This window comes from Condylostylus longicornis, unplaced genomic scaffold, assembly GCF_029603195.1.
Source record: "Condylostylus longicornis isolate FDR11 unplaced genomic scaffold, ASM2960319v2 ptg000072l, whole genome shotgun sequence".
NCBI lineage: Eukaryota > Metazoa > Arthropoda > Insecta > Diptera > Dolichopodidae > Condylostylus > Condylostylus longicornis.
In genome coordinates, this window is record NW_026578040.1 from 1,788,016 (window position 1) to 1,808,496 (window position 20,481).

A 20,481-nucleotide genomic window follows, 5' to 3' on the forward strand; every position below is an offset into this window, starting at 1 on the left:
ATAAAAATAAATTATCTGTGTTTAGTGATAAAATGCTAATTAAAGTTCAAAAATAAATTAAATTAACATAAATATTACAAAAAGGTTTCATTTAAAAACAAAAGTTTGGTTTAAAAAATTTTTATTTTAAAATTATATTAATTAATTAAATTAAGTAACCATAAGATACAAATACATGTATGCATACACATACAAAATGAATCAAAGTTATAAGTTTATTTTTACAAATATTATGCTTTAGTATTTAAAATGTTAATTAAGTAAAAATTCTTTTAATGTAAAATTTATTCAAATTAAATATAAATCGAATTCCACTCGTTTGATGTTTTTTGTTATATTAAAAGATCAACAAACTTATAAATAAATTTGTATGCATGTTCATTTGCAAATATGGGAAATAAATTTGCAAAACAAAATCCTGGAAGTAAATTGAAAAAGCGAAGAACTCAAAGTAAGTGTAATTATCGATGTAAAAGACATTAGTAATTGGAGCTGATCATTTCAATAGACTTTAATAAATGATCAGTTACATTTAATAAAATAATTTACATATATTCCAATAACAATAATTCCTAATAAAATTAAATAATAAAATAGTTACGGTAAGACGTATTGAAAGTTATGATATCATTCATACGAGTATGCAAGATCAACGAGTATAGGAATCGTGAGCTGCATGCATTAATTTTCTGACCAAATGTGCCAAAAATAAACATTTTATTCTGCAATTAAATTGTTATTTGACTTTATATTAACACATACTTCAATACAAATAAAAAATAGACGTAAAAATTTAGTGAAAAGAACTCTCATTCTTTCCTTTTCTTTTATTCATAAAAGTATATAGCAACTTACAATATTGCTGATTAGAAAAATATAGCGAAATTCGCAGAAAAATCAAAATCAGAACGAATGAAAGTAAAAATCTTCTCAGATTTGATGCATGACATGCTTTTCTCTCAAATATTTTAAAGAATGTATGTACATATAGCTCAATATTATAAATAAAAGACTTATAACAGCAATATTTCCGATATTTCCTTCTTTATTTTGAAAATCATACAATAAATATTTCAAACTTTAAATATTTAAATACATACTTATGCCACTTCATTAATTTCACTAATACATCTAAATTAATATTTGATTGTGTATTATATTTTTAATATGTTTAAACAAAAATGAAATATGTATATGGAAAAAAAATAAAAAATTAAGATAAGAATTTTATTAAAAAATTGCTTTTTTTTTAAACTCAATTACGACAAATAAAAAGCATACAACGAAATTATTTAAATTTTTGTTTACTAAACAAGTTTTGCTTTAATTTTTTGTTTACTGTATGTATATAAAACCAGCATATCATATAATAAAATATTGTCGATGACTACTTCGAATACTTTTACACCTGACATGCTAGAACAACGTTCGCGCCCAAAATACGTGTACATATTTGCTTAATAAAAAAATTAAACGATATTGCTGTGATAGTATGATAATAATTTATTATACGATAATAAGTATAATCCTTTTTGAATTTTGGAATGCCACAATATTAAGTAATCGCCATTTTTATAGTAATTCAATTGATTTAGTAAGGCATATTGCCAAGAATCAAAAAAAAAAATTTTTTTTGTTTATTTATTAAAGAATTTTGAGATTGAAGTGCTTAAAAATGTAATGAAAACGTGTTGTATGAGTAGCATTGTTACTTACATCAAATCTAATGTCAAAATTTAGTAGTAGCTTAATTTCCATTACATGTGCTATACTATACTTATTGTACTACACAAAATAAAACTTATTACTATACTAGAAGGTTTATGATGTTGTCACTGTCACCATCGAAAATTTTATAAAGAATATTTATTTACTTCACAGAAAGATTGATAAATACTTACACTTCAGTATTATACTTAAAATATACTGATATCTGATAATTATTACTGTAACGTATATGTATTTTTGCTCTAACAATAAAAAACAAGCGTATTAATTGTTAAACGACAAACACAATTTAAAAGTTGACAAATTTACAATTAGAAAACGAAATGAATAAAAAAAAGGGCCCAGCAAATGATTCGTAAGAGAGCACATTTTACTTCAATATTTATGTGGAAAACAAATGCTTTTATACTAAAATTTTAGTAGTGAAAGTTTAAAAAGGAGAAATTAATTAAATGATTTACTTAGAAACCCATTTTATTCCATATAGAATCTGTTATACAGTGACGCATTTTATACAATGGTTTTTTTAGCCTCATACTTTAATTAAAATACCTTTTTCTTTACACATATAAGGGAGTACTAAATAATTACTGCCGAAACCGAGACGCTGCAAATTAACTATAGCCGACAACGAGACATCTGTGTTATTTCCAGTGGATCTCAATCTACTTAATATTTAATACTTTTAAGTTTTTCCGATTAACTGAGACGCTGCAAATTAACTATAGCCGACAACGAGACATCTGTGCTATTTCCAGTGGATCTCAATTTACTTAATATTTAATACTTTTAAGTTTTTCCGATTAACTGAAACTGCTATGGTTGTTTGCTATTATGTTATAAGGGAGGTTATGTGATGGCACCAAATTTCGAATGTGGAGTTTTCGGTGGGAACTCAATTGTCAATGGAACTCACTTCTAAATAAATAATTTTTTGAGAGATGTCAGTCTGTCTGCCTATCTGTCTATTGGTCTGTGTGTGAACGCGTATATCTTAAGTTCGGCTGAACCGATTTCGATTGCGGGATTGCGGATTCTGTACTGACTACATCAGGTTTTTTTGTTTGTCATAAAAAGCTTGAAGAATAAAGCTGTTTTTGTGTTTTATCTGACTAATACTTTTATTTTTTTCAAACAAAAATGTTAATGTCAGACAGACAGAGAGACCGATCTCTATAAAAATAGTTTATTTAGGCTTACTACTATGGGGACTAATCCGTTTCTACCGAAAACACGATATCTGAAATTTGGTGCTGTAATAATAAGTAAATAACCTCCTTGTAAAATGCAATTCGGGCAGTAAGAATTAAATTAAATATATTTTAGTTAAAAAATAAGATACATATATATTTTCGATAGAAAAATTTTCCCTTACCATTCTTTTTTAATAGAATTTAAATATATTTTGTGATTAAAGGAGAAGACAGAAAGTAAAGTAAAATATTAGTTGTTTTTAGATATAACCTGTTAAAATTTTAAAGCTTTTGACTTACGTTTTATAATAAAAATTATATCGTAAATTAGATAAAAAATTTATTAATAATGGTCGATTTGAAAAAGTTGTTTGATTATAATTCCGGGGAAAAATCGGACAGACGAACGTTTGGTCAAAAAGAAATTAATTGGCGCATTTTTTAATTTTTGTTTTGAAAATGAGTTAAAACGAACTTTTTCTTTCAAAAACAAAAATATTACGTCATATTGTCATATACGCGTTACTTATCAAAGCTTTAGTAAACATTTCAGCAATTAAATCTGATCAGTAGTTTTATGTTAATTTTTTTTATTATTTTCTATAATTTATTCGTGTGAATATTTGTCCAATAAATAAATAAGATATTTTTATTTAAATGCTTGTTGAAGTTTCACAAGTTAAATTGGTGTTATTATTTTAGCATTTTTTTTTAGAATACAGTAAATAAGAAAACTATCTAATTGAAAACTCGTCGAGGTTTATTTAATGACAAAAATTTAGTACCAAAAAGCCATAACTAAAACTGTATACATATATTAAATTTAAACTTAAATTGACCATTTTTTCTTCTAACAGAACATTTCTTTTTTTTTTAGTGGGTATCTTTGGTCACTGACCTGAGATAATCTAAATCAATATGCAAAATCATAAACAAAGAATTTCATAATGAATACTTTTAAAATATAACGAATAAAAAATATGTAAATAATAATTTTTTTCACATTTGTGAAATACTGGTATAAATTAAACACGTTTTTGAATAGATACATGTACTTATAAATACTATAAATAAATATGGTAGGTAAAGTAAAGCTTGCGCGACATATTTATGGAATAAGTGTGATACGTATGTGTAATTATTTTAAAATTTAATTCCATTCATTCACAATAATAAATGCCATCGCATACGTCAGAGTATGAAAACAAAACTGTTATCAAATTTATAAAAAAAATTAAAAAACCTATACGTTATTTTCAAAATACCATATCTACATTAATTATTTCAAACATACAATCCATTTCGTTTATGGCTCTGGAAACGCCATTAAATACCTACTGTAAATACTGGCGCTGGCATTATTATAGGTGTTTTTATCTAATGTTATAGGTTAACGTATACATTGTTATTAAAAACTCTAAATGAATAGATAACTGTTATCAATTTCAAAATAATTATAACAAAATACAAAGTAATTATAGTAGTAAAAGCGATTATAACAAAATCAAAGCAATTATAATAGTCAAGGCTGGTTCTGTTATATATGCAAAATGTGCACTTGCACCCAGAGTCTATAAAAAACGACGTCGTTTAATAATTTCAAAAAGGGCCGATTAATAATTAAAAAAAATAAAAAATTGATTACTTTTTTTATATTTTTTTTTCAAATCTGAATTTTAAATAAACTTTTTTTTTTAATTTGTAATTTTATTAACACCTAATTTACTCTTTTTAGTGCAAGAAAAATATGCACACACGAAAAAATCAATCAGTTAACAACATATAAGACTTCAAGCATCAAATTATATAATATTATATGGCAATTACCAAAAACACTCAATTTGTGTTTCGAATTTTATTTTCTGGTACATGTTGTTACGAGATAATAAAATTGCTACAAGTTAGAATTATATTAAGTCTTGTCCAAGACACAATTTCCTGTAAATTTTTGTCATGGTATATTTTTCTCCTGAATAAAATTGCTAATACCTCTCAATTTTTTGCTGTCACATTTCGATCTTGAACAGATTTCATTATAATGCTGTTTTCACAATTTTAATGGTAATAGACTAAAATCAAATAAAATTCTTTAAAGGCTACGGCTTACACAACCATTCATTGGTTTTTCAGATTGGCCAACGTCAACAATTCATTTAAATTTGTTAACGCTTTGTTTTTTTATTTTGTTCTAAGAGTCCAAACAAATTGTTCAAACATTTTCATTTTTTATCGAATTCTTTTCCTTTTTTAACACTTTTCCAAAACAATTTGAAAAAAAAAAGCTTCAACCTGTCCATTCGTCCGTCCGTGGACATGTTTAAAGAACTTCTACGACCTTAAGGATAGAAAGCTGGACTTTTATATGCACATAGATCCTTAGTAGAAACTTATTTCCGTAGAATAAAAATATTTCATATCTTCCCCCTTTTAAAAATTATACCCCACCAAACCCTAAAAATACTAGTTTTCAACTATTTATTGCAGGGAAACCATAAGCATTTTTCAAATTTTGAAAACGCAAAAAAGTAGTGACTCATTTCTTCTAGCGTTGCATACCATATTTGAACTTTGAAAAACCAAAATGGCCTTCAAAATTTAATGTTATCTAAAGTCCGGTTTTTCCAAATTTTTGGTGTCGTTTTTCTAAACCTCAGGTTGCAGAATACTGAAAGTTTAACATCTTTTAAACACTAATAAATAGTTTATTTCGTTAGAAGAAAATTTTCGTCACCTTATATTTCTGAAACCAAAAGCTTTCCCAAATTATCTATAGTATATACAAATAAATATAATGGCATGGCATTTACCGTAAAAATATTTAATAAACTATGTAATTTATTATTTTCCTTTATTTACGCAATTATTGATGCTCTATTTCAAAGGAAATTATTGATCTCTATTTCTCTATTTCATTGTTCACCCCAAATTAGGTATTTTTTGAAATAGTTTCATATATGATGAAAGTAATATTCATAATGTAGTAGGTACATTCTCGTAGATATAATGTAGTATCATCATTTGATGAAGGGTGAACCATTGAAGCAAGGGCTTTGTAAATGCTACATTACAAAACCATTGGTTTGACCCAACTTTATTATGGTTTGATTTAAACTGTTATTTAAACTTTTTAAAAGATTTTATTTGGAAATTTCGTGGATTTTTTGTTAAACATTAGACACCTGTTTTTGAATAAACTTTTTACATATTCAAAAGTTTGATTTTATTTATTACTAGAGAAGTATATTTTGTTTATTTATTTTAATATTGAGAATTACTTGATTTTTCGGAGTACTCAAAATTAATAACAAAAAAATGTTGTTTTTTCTGTGGTACAATGATTGTAAGTTTCATGTACCATTTTTTGAAATTCAATTTTAGGCAGCCCTGATGACAAGACATTTCATCATACGAGACATTTCAACATTATAGCAATTCATCATTATTGTATTTAATTACAATATCAATATAATTGCCTAAACTGCATTTTGCAAACATAACTACAAGTAGGTGTAATTAAGTTATTAAAATATTGAGCAATTTTGGTAACACGTTGCAGCAATTTGCAGTTTTGTTGCACAATACAAAAAAAATTTTAAAATGTATATACATATGTATATTAATATTATATCAAATATAAAGGGTGTCTCGAATTAAAGTGCACTGATATATACAGTTACAGGGGCTTAAAGTCAATTGAATATGATTCAGCATTATTAAATATGATTCAGAAACGTTAGAATAAGGCCTTCTTATGAATTAGATTAGTTATAATCTGTTACATTTTATTAACTACATTAGTTATAATCTGTTCATATTTCTGAATCATATGACTTAAAGGTAAAATAATTTGAATTTTTCATTTGAAAATTTCAATTTTTCATTTTTTAAAAAAATTTAATTTTCTAAGTTAAATAACATGGGAGCTTTCCCAAATTTTAGCAAAGCTGCCAACCTTAATCAATTCCCCAATTTCAGCACAGTTTTAATTTGGTATATGGTTCGTACCTATTCTCGTTTAGGACTTTGGAAAAATAGAGTAAAATTTTGTTTTATACCAAATGTTTTTGTTCAATGACTTAGAAACGTTCAAACAATGACTTACAACAAACGTTTCTCCCCTACACCTCTGCTCACCTTTCGATGGAAACGCTTAAGTAGTGCTATTTATTAGTAATTTTCTTTGAGTATTTTTAGTGTTCTTTGAGAGATTTGATTTTTTGGAACATTTTTTTATGATGACTTCTTATAGCTACAATAACAATATTTTCAGTGTAATTTTTCGAGTGGCTTTTTTAAATTTTTTAACGTTTTTTTTGGTGTACTGTTTGGACGCAGTTGTTCTTCGGGACGATATAACGGAAAAAAATTTTTTAAATATTTAATTTCTCTTTGAATATTTCTTATTTGAGGAATTTTTTTGAGTGATTTTGTGAATCAGGAATTTTAAATGAAATTATCTCAGTTACTTTTTTAAGTTTTTTTAATAAAAAAATTCAAAAGCCATTTAAAGCCACAAAAAAATTTGGTTTTCAGCGACCAAGAAAACAAAAATTATATGGCACCGGGTTGTATTATGACACTTACTTGTTATTTTTTTTTTTCTATTTTTATTAAATAATTTTTTTTTGACGGAAGTGTTGAAAAAAATTAAACTTATAAGAATAATTACCAATTAATCAACATCAAGAAAGTTACTCAACAAAATCACTTGAAAAATCACTTCCAATTCCCAGCTTTCTACCATGAGAACATTACCAAAAAATCAGTCAAAAATGTCAAGAAAATCACTCAAAAAAGTCACTCAAAAATTCACTTGAAGAAGTCACTCAAAAAGTCGCTCAAGCCTTCTCGGCAAAGATTTATGTCAAACACCCCAGACCTCAGCTTTCTACGTTAAGCCGTTTTCATGTTAGAGCCATTAAAAAATGTCATTAAGAGTGAAATCGACCAACAAACAAACTAGCATACAACATTGGACAATTATTATAATAAATAATTTTGATTTCCATTTCATTAATGGATTGTGTAATAAGTTTTTTTTAACTGTTTAATTAGATTATTTTAATATTCGAAAAGGTGTCACAACAAAAGTCAAACGAGTATACGAGTATCTGCACCATTTTCCCCTTATATTTTCATAATAACATATATTTTCATTAATAACATATTTATATTTTCCTTCGTCATTTATTTAAAGTTTAATTTATAAATTTTTTTTATTACAGGTATAACATGGAATTTTCGATATTCAACTATGCGGCGGAAAAATGCTGCAATTATAGTGTCAGATGAAGAAAAGCAAGATGAAAATAAAAGTAAATTTGAGGTATCAGAATGGTTAAAAAGCTTGGAATTAAGCGAATATGAGAGTAAGTTCCATTATTAAAATTTAAATAAATCTTTCGACTGTCTTTCCCAATAATTTTCAAGTTACAGAATCCTAAACGTAATTTTGCTTCATTTTATACGTATATACACAAGTGCTATGCTACTTTCATTACTAGACAATACAATATAACAATACTGTTTAATTTTTTTGCAGGAAATTTCAAGAAATTTACAAAAATTGAAAAGCTTTTAAAATTAACCGAGAATGATGTAAAAAGCTTAGGAATAAAAAATTCTACTCATAGGACACGAATCATAACAAGTTTGGTTGAGTTACGTGATATTTTTCAAAAGAGGACAGTAGAAGATGGTAAATATCTTAGATAACAACTTATTTATTTTCATAAAGTATAATATTCCATTCTTAAACCTTTTGAAAAAGGATATTTGTTTGTTGTTTAGAAAAAGGACATTTGCTTATTTTTGTGCAATACTTTAAGTATTTAAATAAAAATTTCTTATATTACATTTCTGATTTACAAGAATTTAAACATTAACAAACTATTTTACATTTTAATAAAATTTGAATAATGTTAATAAATTATACAAAATTCTAAAACATTTAAAATAAAATTCTATTATAGAATATCAAATTTAAAATAATTTTTTATTTAAATGCTTTTTACTTGAAGTTAATTTAAATATAATTTTTATTTAATAACAATTACAAACTATATAAATTTTTATAATTTTAAAAAATCGGGAATTTTCTTACTCTTTCATATATTTTACACATTTAGGAAAATTAACCTTTCCTAGATCAAAAAAATCTGAATCGGATAATGGTAGACATAGTATAGCAGAAATTGGAGCAAACAATAAAAATAATGTAAAAAATGGATTATCGTCACCAAAGAGACAAAATAGTGAAACTAGTATTAAAACTAAGGATAGCACAGCGAATATATCTAATGATGTTAAAGAAGAAACATTTAAAACAGAATCAATGTAAGTCATACATATAAAGAAAACTCTCAAATAAAAAATATTATAAATAAAGAATGTCTTATTTTTAAGGCTTATAATACTTTCCAAAATATTCAAAAACGAAAAAAAACTAACAGTATTCCATTCAATTTGAATATTAAATGTATTGAATTTGGAAATCATTTTCTATTTTTTCTGGTAACTACTCTATAAAAAATTCCCGTATAATGTTTGCAAATATTGTTAATATTTTTTATTGTGTTATCCTTTTTCCTTTGGGTTGTTGTATTTTTCAATCCTCACAAAAAATATTCATGCCTTTTATATCCATTTCGTTGTTTTGATTTTGCGCACTAGAACTTTCTTTGGTTTTTTTTTTTCTTTATCAAAAAGACCTAATTTAACATTATTTTGTTTTATATTTTTTATATTTTGCGTTGGGGTTTACAAACAAAAAGAGAACATTTTTTTTTCTTCGTATATTTTGTGCTTATCATTACCCATCATCGAACTCCTTAAAAATTTAAATCGATAATTTTTCATATTTTTGCTAAAATTTTCCGATAATTGTATGTATATTAATTTTGAAGAGATTACAACAAAGTCAAAAACACTTTGAATTTTATTTTTAATCTTGGTTTTCAAAAATTAGACAAGTAGCTTACTACGATATTAAGTATTAAGTTCTTTTTGAAATACTATGCAAATTACTGCTTTTGATTTAATTGTTATTTTACAGTAGTACAAATTAAATGAATTTGGTACATAAGAAGTTGTTTCTGTTCTATACGGTTTAATTTATTTATTGCAACGAAACTTATTTTCCCTTTCAATAAAATATTTTTGTCCTTGCAGATAATATGTTAATTGAGTACTAAAAAAAGTACAAATAAATCATGCATAACAACAACAATATTTCATTCTTTAACGTATAGTTTCCATTTTTTTTTTGTGTGTTGTTTTACTACTCTATATGTTTTCATTTATACCGTATAATTCATAATTTTACAATTTTTTTCCTAACAAAAGAAAACTATATAAACACATTACACATGCATACATAAATATCAATATACCATCATAATATTATTTTGTTGTAACATACTATCAAATCATTAATAATTTCCTCCTTTTCCTTTAAACTATTTTCAATACTTTACTAATAGAACAATTTGTTCAATGTTACGTTAATATCGTACTTTTTTTATAACGTAAATCTATAAAAACAGATAATTTATTTTATTTTCTACAATGTTAATCGTAATTACATAATATCGCATAAAAAACCACTCGTTGCTAACGCAATGAAGACTTAAAGAAAAAATTAAAATAGCAAAAAAATATAAAATTAAAACATAAAATAATATTTCTTTCCTAAGATAGTGAGTACCCCTGGCCTCTAATCAAAAATAGGTACAAAATATAAGAGAAAAATATCACACACGTTATACCAAGAACTCTATTTTCTAGAACTCTCGTACAATTGTCCTTGTGGTAATATAACGACATTTTTGTTTTCTGTTGCGTATGGTATCGTAAAAAAATACACGTGCATAATTACGTTAAAAAAATTTATAATACAAGTGTATGTTACAATCACATATACTTACAAATGTACATACATGCATATGCATGCGTATGATTTAATGTTTTATACAACGTAAACCGTTATAATAATAATGAAACATAATTATTTCCATGTGATAATAACATGGGGAAATTTTCTCAGTGAATTTTTGCATACTTATTTTTCGTACTCTATTATAAAGAGAGAGGGTTCTATAACTGTAAAATCAGCCGGTAATACATATTCATTTTCATTTAGATACATACATCCGTACATATGTATACAAAATTTTTTTTTTTGTTTTTAGTCCCTTTTCATAAATTTTTTATATTTTGTTATTGTTATATTCTGTGAATAAAAAATGGCAAACAGAGAAAAAAGGGGTTCGATACTCAATTAAATTTGAAGATTTTCAGTTCGAGTTGGTTTGTTTGGTAGAAAAGTCACCATTCATCATATAGAAATAAGAAGTTTTTCGGCATATCGTTTCAAAGTTTTTTTTTAGTACCTTTTTTACTCATACTCTCCCTTTCGCTCTCTATACTGTTTCATCTATAATGTGTATACTTAATTTAATTGGGAATATTTAAATAAAAAATGTGAATAATTTTTTCCTCCAAATTATCATAAAAAGAATTAATACCGAAAAAAGTGATTAAAAAATTAAAACTAAATGTTTTTCTTCATTTATTATTTAAAAAAAAGTAAAATATTCCATATATTTAACTAAGTAAAAGCGGGTGGTTCCTTTTTTTGTATTGGAAAAATTTATATTCAAATATAAAGAAAAAATTTTTAAATCCACAATTAAATTTAATGTGCATTGAGAAATTAATACTTAATCAATGCTTATTAAATTAGCATTGAGAAAACAATAAAATAATTCATATTAAATCTAATTAATGTAATATAATTTTATTTAAAAGTACCTATACGAAATTGGAATATATGAAAAATCATTTTGAAATCCCAGATTTATCTATATTCTATATTTTAACTACAGGTATAATAATTGCATGAAAATGGGCGTAAAAATAAATATCGTAGAAATTGTAGAATAAAGCAAATGCAAAAAGTATATATGTATGTATATATGCATGCATTTGTATATAAATGTGTAGCAATATATGTATATAGGATTCTACGCGAATATAATATTAACTAGAGAACAATAACAAAAAGTTTCATAAGTTCTTTACAAGTATGGGTATGTATAAATACAAAATATAATATTATAATAATATATATGTACATATATGCCCCACAATAATAACATAACATTATATATACCCACACACATATTATAATAATTACATATATATATTATGTATATGAGATGAATTTAATGTAAATATGGATGCTTCAGTCTAGCTAGAGTGTAAGCTAATAAAAGTGACATAGCCAACTTATTCATTTTAACGTATAAAATTCAACGTATAAAATTAAATTTTCACAAATTCTTATATAAATATTTAAATTTTAATGAATAAAAAAAAAAAAAAACAAGTATGATATTTTTCGTGCAACTGAAATAATAACGAACAAAAGTTACTCAATTATTTTGGCAATCATTAAAAAAATTATGCACAAAGGCAAAATATATGTACTTGTACATTACTTAAATTAATAAAGCTAATAATGAACAAGTTATCTAAATATAAGACATTTTCCATAAATAACAATCATCTATAATAAACCCATGACATAGAAGCGTTTATCATAAAATACTTTATTAATCCTTAATGTAATGTCATAGCATGTCATTATGCAATGGCTCTTGGTTTTTGTTTGGCAATCATTTTAAAATAGAAATTAAAAAAAAGTTATTGAAAATGGCACTGTTACAATTAATTATTGTTAAGAAAGTAATTCAATTACATGTTGCGCATTTCATTTATTTTTACATATATATATGAAGTATGCATTAATTTTAGAAAAAAGTAATAATTTTGAAAAAACTTTCAACAAGATGCAATATAATAAAATCTGTAAAATCAATACAGATTTTGTACCCCCTAACAAATATTTGTAATATGTAAAAATGTTTATGTCTCAAAAGAACTTATCAAAAATTTATTAAAAACTAATATGTATGTGAAATTCAACATAAAGTCATGTTTGGGTGTACTATACAATCATATTAAGTATAGTAATACTATAATAAAATTAAAATAAATTACGTCTCTCTTATAAATATTGTCTGTGCAACGACAAAACTCAATGTAAACAACTTAATTTTTATATATACGTTACCATACAAAAATGAATAGGATTTAGTTGTTTATCGAATTTATCGAAGTATTCTTAAAAGAAATGATCATATCTCAGTTTTAATTTTGGGTCCTTGTTAAAAGCTAAACTTTAATGATAGATTTAAAGAAACTCTACGATAAAAGAAACTAAGGAAATTGTACGGTTAATTATATTCTGGGCCATTATTTTGCTATAATATTAATTTTGTTATAACTTTAATGTTGTTACATCCTGTCATTATCATTTCAAATATTTATTATTTGTTTTTATTGTTGTTCTTTATGGTAGTGTTATTTTTTGTAAGTATTAGTGTATAGTAATATATTAAATACATATCTCTGAATAATATATTTATGTATCAGTTTATATTATATAAACAAACACATATATTCGTCCATAACATTATAAAGGCTCTTATAAATCGTACATAGAATGCAGAATTTATATTATTATCTTATTTTCTATATGAAAGCAAATAAAAATCAAAAATCTTTTTAAATATTAGAAAGTCCTTAAACAACAGCTACAAAATTATCTTTTTTTTATACATAGGATAATGGAAGATTTTTAGAGAGTGTGCTTTTTTTCTTTTATAACTCCTTGTAAACGATGAGAAATGATTTCCTACATTTTGTGGCTCAATAAATATTCTTATAATATGTAATAGTAAGACGGTAAATAGCTTTTAAATATTCGAAAAAAAAGCATAAAAACCAGAACAATTTAAAATGACAAAATTTTTTTGCAAATAAATATTAATAATATTTTGTAGATATACTTTATTCTACTTTAGTTTTGCCTTGTACAAGTATATAGATACTTAATTTATTTGTTTTTTCACAATTTGGGAGCTCAAATAATTCAATTTGTTTTGTTTAATATGCAAAAACTAAGTGTTATTATTCTTTAATATAATTTTATGTAAAACAACACAAACATGACTCAAAGGAAAAAATTTTATATTGTATTTGGGTGCACCTTAAAAGTTTCTTATCGTCATGAAATTTTCCAGTAATTTATGCTATAAATATATACTTGCCTAAATTCTGAACTTATTATGTGTATGTAATTATGTTGGAGGTATGGATACCTATATAAAAACGGAATATTAATAAAACAACAAAAACATTAAAAATATGTAAAAGGTATAAAGGACCTATGTATATCATACACATAAGAACAATACATAAATGTACCTTTTGTACTTTATTATTATTTTTGTTTATTTGACTAATGTACAGGTGAATTACAATTATTATATAATATCATGTAAGCACTTATATATTATATAAAATTGTACGCACGCATGTTATACATAACTTCAATATATTTTTAAAAAATAAAAACATAATGAAGAAATAATAATGGCACCAGTTGAGCTCTTTTATGACTATAAACCTTTATTTAAACCAAAAAAAAAAAAAAAAAAACCCAAAAAACAATAAAATGCAATGAGCAAAGTGTTTTTCTTTATTATTTCTCAAAGCAAAGGAGAATCAAATTTTTAATTCAAGTGATATTTTATAGTTACATACATATATACTATATGGCCATAGCAGTTTTCGTATAACTTTAATAGACATTCATTAACAAGAAATTATTATAAATTTTTCATGTATAAGATACAAAAAAATGAAGCAGTTTTAAGTGCACAATGTAAGCATGTTATTGTTTTAGTAATTTTCTTGTATGGACAAAGAATTTTTACAAGTTAAGTAATTAAATCAAGCTGATAAGGCATTATAAGCCTAGAATAAATATATATATATATAAATATATATATATATATGTATATATATCTACTAAAGGTTTTCATAGAATGAAATTCCATATTTATTCATTGAATAATTAATTTTTAATAAGAACTATAGCCAGTGTATGTATATATGATGTGAGTAAAGGTCAAAACGACCTTTGCGTTGTATAAGTACATATATAAAATTTTTAAAATATGCGGGTTCAATTAACAATTTATATGTATATATTTTATGTGTAATGTAAATAATACAAAACATGTAAAGAATTTGTACTGCACTCCCAAAAAATATAGACGCAGATTCAAACATAAATTTTTTTCATAGGGTTCAGTTTAGTTCATTCAAAGTATAAAGTATCTATGCATGTATTCGTACAACTTCATATTTACGTTAGTACTTCGTAGTAGGTACATTGAAAACATACCATAAATAGACGACTAAATATTTCCAAACTAATGTTAGCTTAAGTAGATGGAATTTATTTAATCAACGGTAAAGTTATTCTATCATTTCTTTAAATTTAACAAATTACTTGTAACCTTTATTTAAAATATTAACTCAAATTATAAAATAAATATGTATTTATTTTTGTCTTTTGAAATCATTTAAATGTGGTTACAGGCTTTTGAACTATGTATAACCATTGCAGTAAAAACTGAAACACATTATCGTATGACACTACTGTTCTTCTCAAAATATTTAGTGTGTCTACGACTCTTAAACAACAAATTACTTTTTGAAGTGATATTTTGGAGTTCATCCATTATTTTATGAATAAGTTTTTTAAATAACATTTTTTTAAAGCCTTTTTCATTATATCCTTGTGGAAGTTTTATATTTATTTTATTCTGTTTAAAAAACTTTTGTTCCATCCACATTCTTTTTTCGTATTTTTCCTCCTTATCGGTTACAATTTCTTTTGTGTACTATGTGATGATGACATTTCCATGCTCATCTCATTGCATTTTTTGTACATTATGAAAGCACATTGGCTTTGTGAAAGAATAAGTTTTTTTATTCAAAAAGTAATTTAAAAATGAGTGAATGAAAGTAGAAAAGGAAAATAAAAAAATACAGAAAGAGTTTAATAATCACCAATAGAGCTTTTGATTTTTCTATTACTTTGATTTGAAACTTTTTTTTATACAAAATATTATATAAATTTTCTAATAAAAAAAAAACACTAAATTTTAATAATTTTTATTTTTTTTTTCTTTCTTTTTTGAAAAAAATATGCCAATGTATAAGATATGAAATTTTAAACCCAGAAAATACTAAGCAGAGTAAAAGTTGTGGAGATCTTGTGGACATGGATTCGACAACAACAACACCAACATTGGAAATCGGTCACGAAGCTTTGGTTTTAAAGAAGGCACTGGAATGGGAATTAAGTTTAGACTCACGAGATTTAAGATCACATGCATGGTATCATGGCGCAATACCACGTCAAAGATCCGAAGAAATTGTACAAAAAGATGGAGATTTTCTAGTGAGAGATTGTGCATCTCAGCCCGGAAATTATGTTTTAACTTGTAAATCGAAATCAGTCACTTTACATTTTGTAATTCATAAGGTATAGGATTAAAGATTAAGAAATTTTGTTCTTATAAGTATTGAAAAACACCGTTTATTTAAATATGTATAGATTTTAATTCAACCGGAAACTGTGTATGAAAGAGTTCAATATCAATTCGAGGAAGACGCTTATGATACTGTCCCAGATCTTATTACTTTCTATGTAGGATCAGGTAATTGTATTTTGTCTTGTTATTGTACCATTATGCAATGAAAATATTTTCTTTTCTCTGACTTAGGTAAACCTATATCTGCAGCATCAGGAGCCAGAATTCAATATCCTTGTAATCGAAGTCACCCATTATCCTTTTACGGCAATAAGTTTATAGGTAACCAACTGCATAATCAAATTCTGACAGGTATACGAGGAATAAGCCCAGTTAATTCACCTTCAATCGCAAATCTTCGTTTTAATCCATATAATCAGCAAGGCAGCTATAACAATACCGTATCAACTCACCGCAGTCCAATGTCCTCTCCACCAAGAACAAAACGAGATACACCACCACGTCTGCCATCAAAAAAACAAAGATCTCAGTCTTTAACTCCACTACAATCAATCCATTCTCAAAATGGCGACAAATATTGCAGCGTCGATGGTATTTCTCTAGATAAACAGCAACAAGGGCAGTTGAATACAGAAATTAAAAAAATAGCATCACAAAATGAAAGAAGTTCTAGCGCAGACGGGATAATTCAAACTAATGGAACGGTCGTCAGCAATATTCAAAAATCAACTAATGAAAAATCTTCCAGCGCAGATGGTGTTATTAGACATTGTAACGGCCAAAGAGCTCACTCACATTCTTTACCTAGACCAATGACCTCAAGTAGATTAAAAATGAATAGTTCGAGGACATCTAGTTTAAATCGTGAAACAAGTAACTCTTCATTAACTCCCTGCGCAGAGCAAAATAAGCACAAGGATGAAAAAGCCCCTAGTCCTCCTCCAAAGCCGACAAGGCCAATTGGTACAAGCATCAATAATATAAACAATAGCCAAATTACTCCGACTCAAAGGGAAAAACGTGAATCTATAAAAGAACTACCATTAGAACAACAAAATCCATTAAATCGTGTCGCTTCTTATCATGCTAGTGGGTCAGATTCTGGCAATGGGTCTGGTGATTCGGCTCAGAGTTCAGCCCCAGGAGATCTTCTTGTTGAAGGTCATGTGCCACACCGGGGTGTTATAATTAAAAATCCTCGATTCATGACTAACTCGTTATCATCAATGACTTTAAAAAGCTTTAATGAATTTGACATTATAGCTGCTGAACAAGAACTGGCTAGCATGGATATTCCTATATATCAGCAAGTAAAACAAATTATATCAATTCGGTTTTATTATTTAAATATTTCAAAAAATTTATTTGCTTTATTTTCAGTTATCAAAATTTGATTTAGAAAACTTTAATACACTCTTGTTACCGGCTGTTGAAAATAACCCTTTAGACAGTGATGCTTTAAACACATTTCGAATCATGCTATCTGAGACGGGACCAAGGATAATAGCCCAACATTTAACACGCATAGACGTGCTTTTGATTTTAGGTGAATTCGATGACTTAAAATCATTTACTTCTGGGGATGACATTTGCACTTCAGAGTTTACATCCAGCGAAAAAGACAATATTTTATTTAACTGCAGTGGCATTGAATTAATTACACTTCCCCACGGAGAGACTTTTAGGAACGATTTAATTGAAAGAACTCAATGCATTAAGCTATTAGTTGCAATTACCATAATGACTTGCCAAAATGATTTAGAAAGAGCTGAAATATTAGATAAATGGATTCAAATAGCTATCGAAACAAAGACGGCCCTTGGAAACTTATTTGGTTTCTGTGCAATAATGTTAGGACTTTGCATGCCACAAGTAAGTAGTTTTGTGTGTTTTTAAAACATCGAATGCAAATCTCGACAATTTCAAATACTTTCAGATACAAAAACTTGAGCAAACTTGGCATATACTAAGACAAAAATTTACAGACAGTGCGTTTACATTCGAAGCGAAATTACGACCAACATTAAAGAGCATGAATGACTGCTCAAACCCTCAAGCACCTAACACAACTGTTCCTCATTTACTACCATATATATTATTGCGGGACAGGACCGTTGATGACATTTTAATGGCAACAACAACAAACTCGAAAACAGCGTCAAATACCCAAACGATGAAGTCACCGCAACAAAAATCGTCTCTTGTAATTCCATGTGTTACAAACTGGGAGTCAAATGCTGATGATTTTGGTATTTCAATACTATTTTCTCACTTAGATGCAGCTCGAAATTTTACTAAAAATATTTCGTTATACCGAAGAAATGCTCAAATAGTCTTAGAAAGTGCAAAAAGTCGTCTTGATGATTTATTAAGTGATGCGTTTAGGTATTATATGCTTCTCCATTTTTTAAAGTACATAATATGTACATAAATTTTTTTTCACATGATCAAAATATTTTCAGGACCGAATTTCATATTAAATTTCTTTGGGGCAGCAAAGGTGCATTAGTTTCATCTGAGGAACGTCACTCTAAATTAGAGCATGTTATAGGAATAATGGCTGATAAGTTTTGTAAAACAGAAATAATTGGGAATGCGGGTTAAGAAGGAAAACTTAATTTTGTATTGTAAAAATAGTGCTAAATGTAATCTATTTTTTTAAAAAGATTATTTTTGATGAATTTCCTATACAGACTATCTAGTCATTTTATCAAAGGTTGTAAAAAAAATTTTTTTTTGTATTACCATTTTACTATGTTAGCAAATTTTAGCTATGTATAACTGTTGAGCTTTTATTTATTTTAAATTTAGATTGTATTTACATGAATAAATTAATTAACTCGTTTTTTAGAAATTATTCGTATAATTTAAATAAAAAATCATATCTTGTTGTAAAAAGTTTTCACATTACGTGTGTATATTCGAAATTAAGTTTTCGATTTAATTTATTATTCATATTATCGACGTCATTATTATAGTTATTAGATGACACGAAGTTTATATTTTGCATTACAGTTCTATTGCATTCTAAGTTCTTTAAAATTGATTTAGCACTTGGGTTTTCATAAATTTAATATTATTACATTGTTGTAATGTCAAGATCGAATAATTCCAACGTTGCAAATTTTAAGTTTTTTCTCAAATAATTTTTAATTTTTTTTTATATTTTTTCGAATATAAAACAATTATATTTTTAATTATCATCAAACTTTATAAGTTCTTGGTTAAACTCTTTTTAATAAAAATAAAAATTTTATACAAACGAAACTTGCGAGAACTGCCCAGAAAAAACAAGCAACAATTTTACATTTTTATACAATTTTTACTAGCGAAACAATTTTTAAACTTAGGATTTATACATAATTTGCGATGAAATTTTCAATTCTTTAAAAAATATTTATTTTATATTTTAAGCAAAATATCAATTTGGAAAAAATCAAAAATAAAATATCAAAATTGCAAAATTTAAACTATGAAAAAATAGAAACTAATTCTAATTGTAGAAATATAATTTAAAAAAAAAATTAAAAGTGAATACTAACAAATTCTATTATACAGTATATTTTAAGTGACAAAACTTTTACGTAATCTCCTTAATTATTACTATTATTATTATCATTATGTATTTATAAAATATGGAGGTATTAACGCATGTATATCAAAATGATAATAAATTATACAATAAATTTTTGTTTTATTATTATAAATCATATATTATTATAAAATTGAAAAATTTATATTAAAAAATAATATACAATAAAATAAATTAAATATTAATGACCGTAATTGAAATTTGTTTCCTTAACCAAAAATATTAGAATTTTCGTCAAGGTGTTAAAAGAAACGAAATTCTTTAATATTGTTAAATTTGTGATATCAAAATTAAGCTTTGGTATGTACTTTCCTTTCGCCTTTAAACATGACAGTGTTCGCATTAAAACTTGTAAAAAACAGTTCCGAAAAATAAGATAAAATAGAACATCAGATTTGGGAATAAAAAAGCTTCAGACATAAATACATTCAGCTTAATAATGTAGTAATTGAAAAAGTACTAGAAATTACTAATGTTGTTACCGTAAACTATT

General features: G+C 25.5%; 1 protein-coding gene across 2 annotated transcripts; it reads left to right on the top strand.

Moving 5' to 3' along the window:
* Positions 1-304: 304 nt before the first annotated feature.
* On the top strand, positions 305-20,320 carry LOC129612364 (breast cancer anti-estrogen resistance protein 3 homolog). 2 transcript variants are annotated; one of them, XM_055525922.1, is made up of 10 exons: positions 305-451; positions 8,147-8,290; positions 8,464-8,619; positions 9,050-9,257; positions 16,062-16,386; positions 16,459-16,561; positions 16,628-17,706; positions 17,777-18,268; positions 18,333-18,781; positions 18,859-20,320. In XM_055525922.1, exons 1-10 carry the CDS (start codon positions 391-393, stop codon positions 18,998-19,000), a joined length of 3,159 nt encoding a protein of 1,052 aa, XP_055381897.1. In that variant the 5' UTR covers positions 305-390; the 3' UTR covers positions 19,001-20,320. The 2 variants fall into 2 exon arrangements, with proteins under 2 accessions (XP_055381897.1, XP_055381898.1); XM_055525923.1 differs by lacking the exons at positions 305-451; positions 8,147-8,290; positions 8,464-8,619; positions 9,050-9,257 and adding an exon at positions 11,701-12,010.
* Positions 20,321-20,481: the final 161 nt, after the last annotated feature.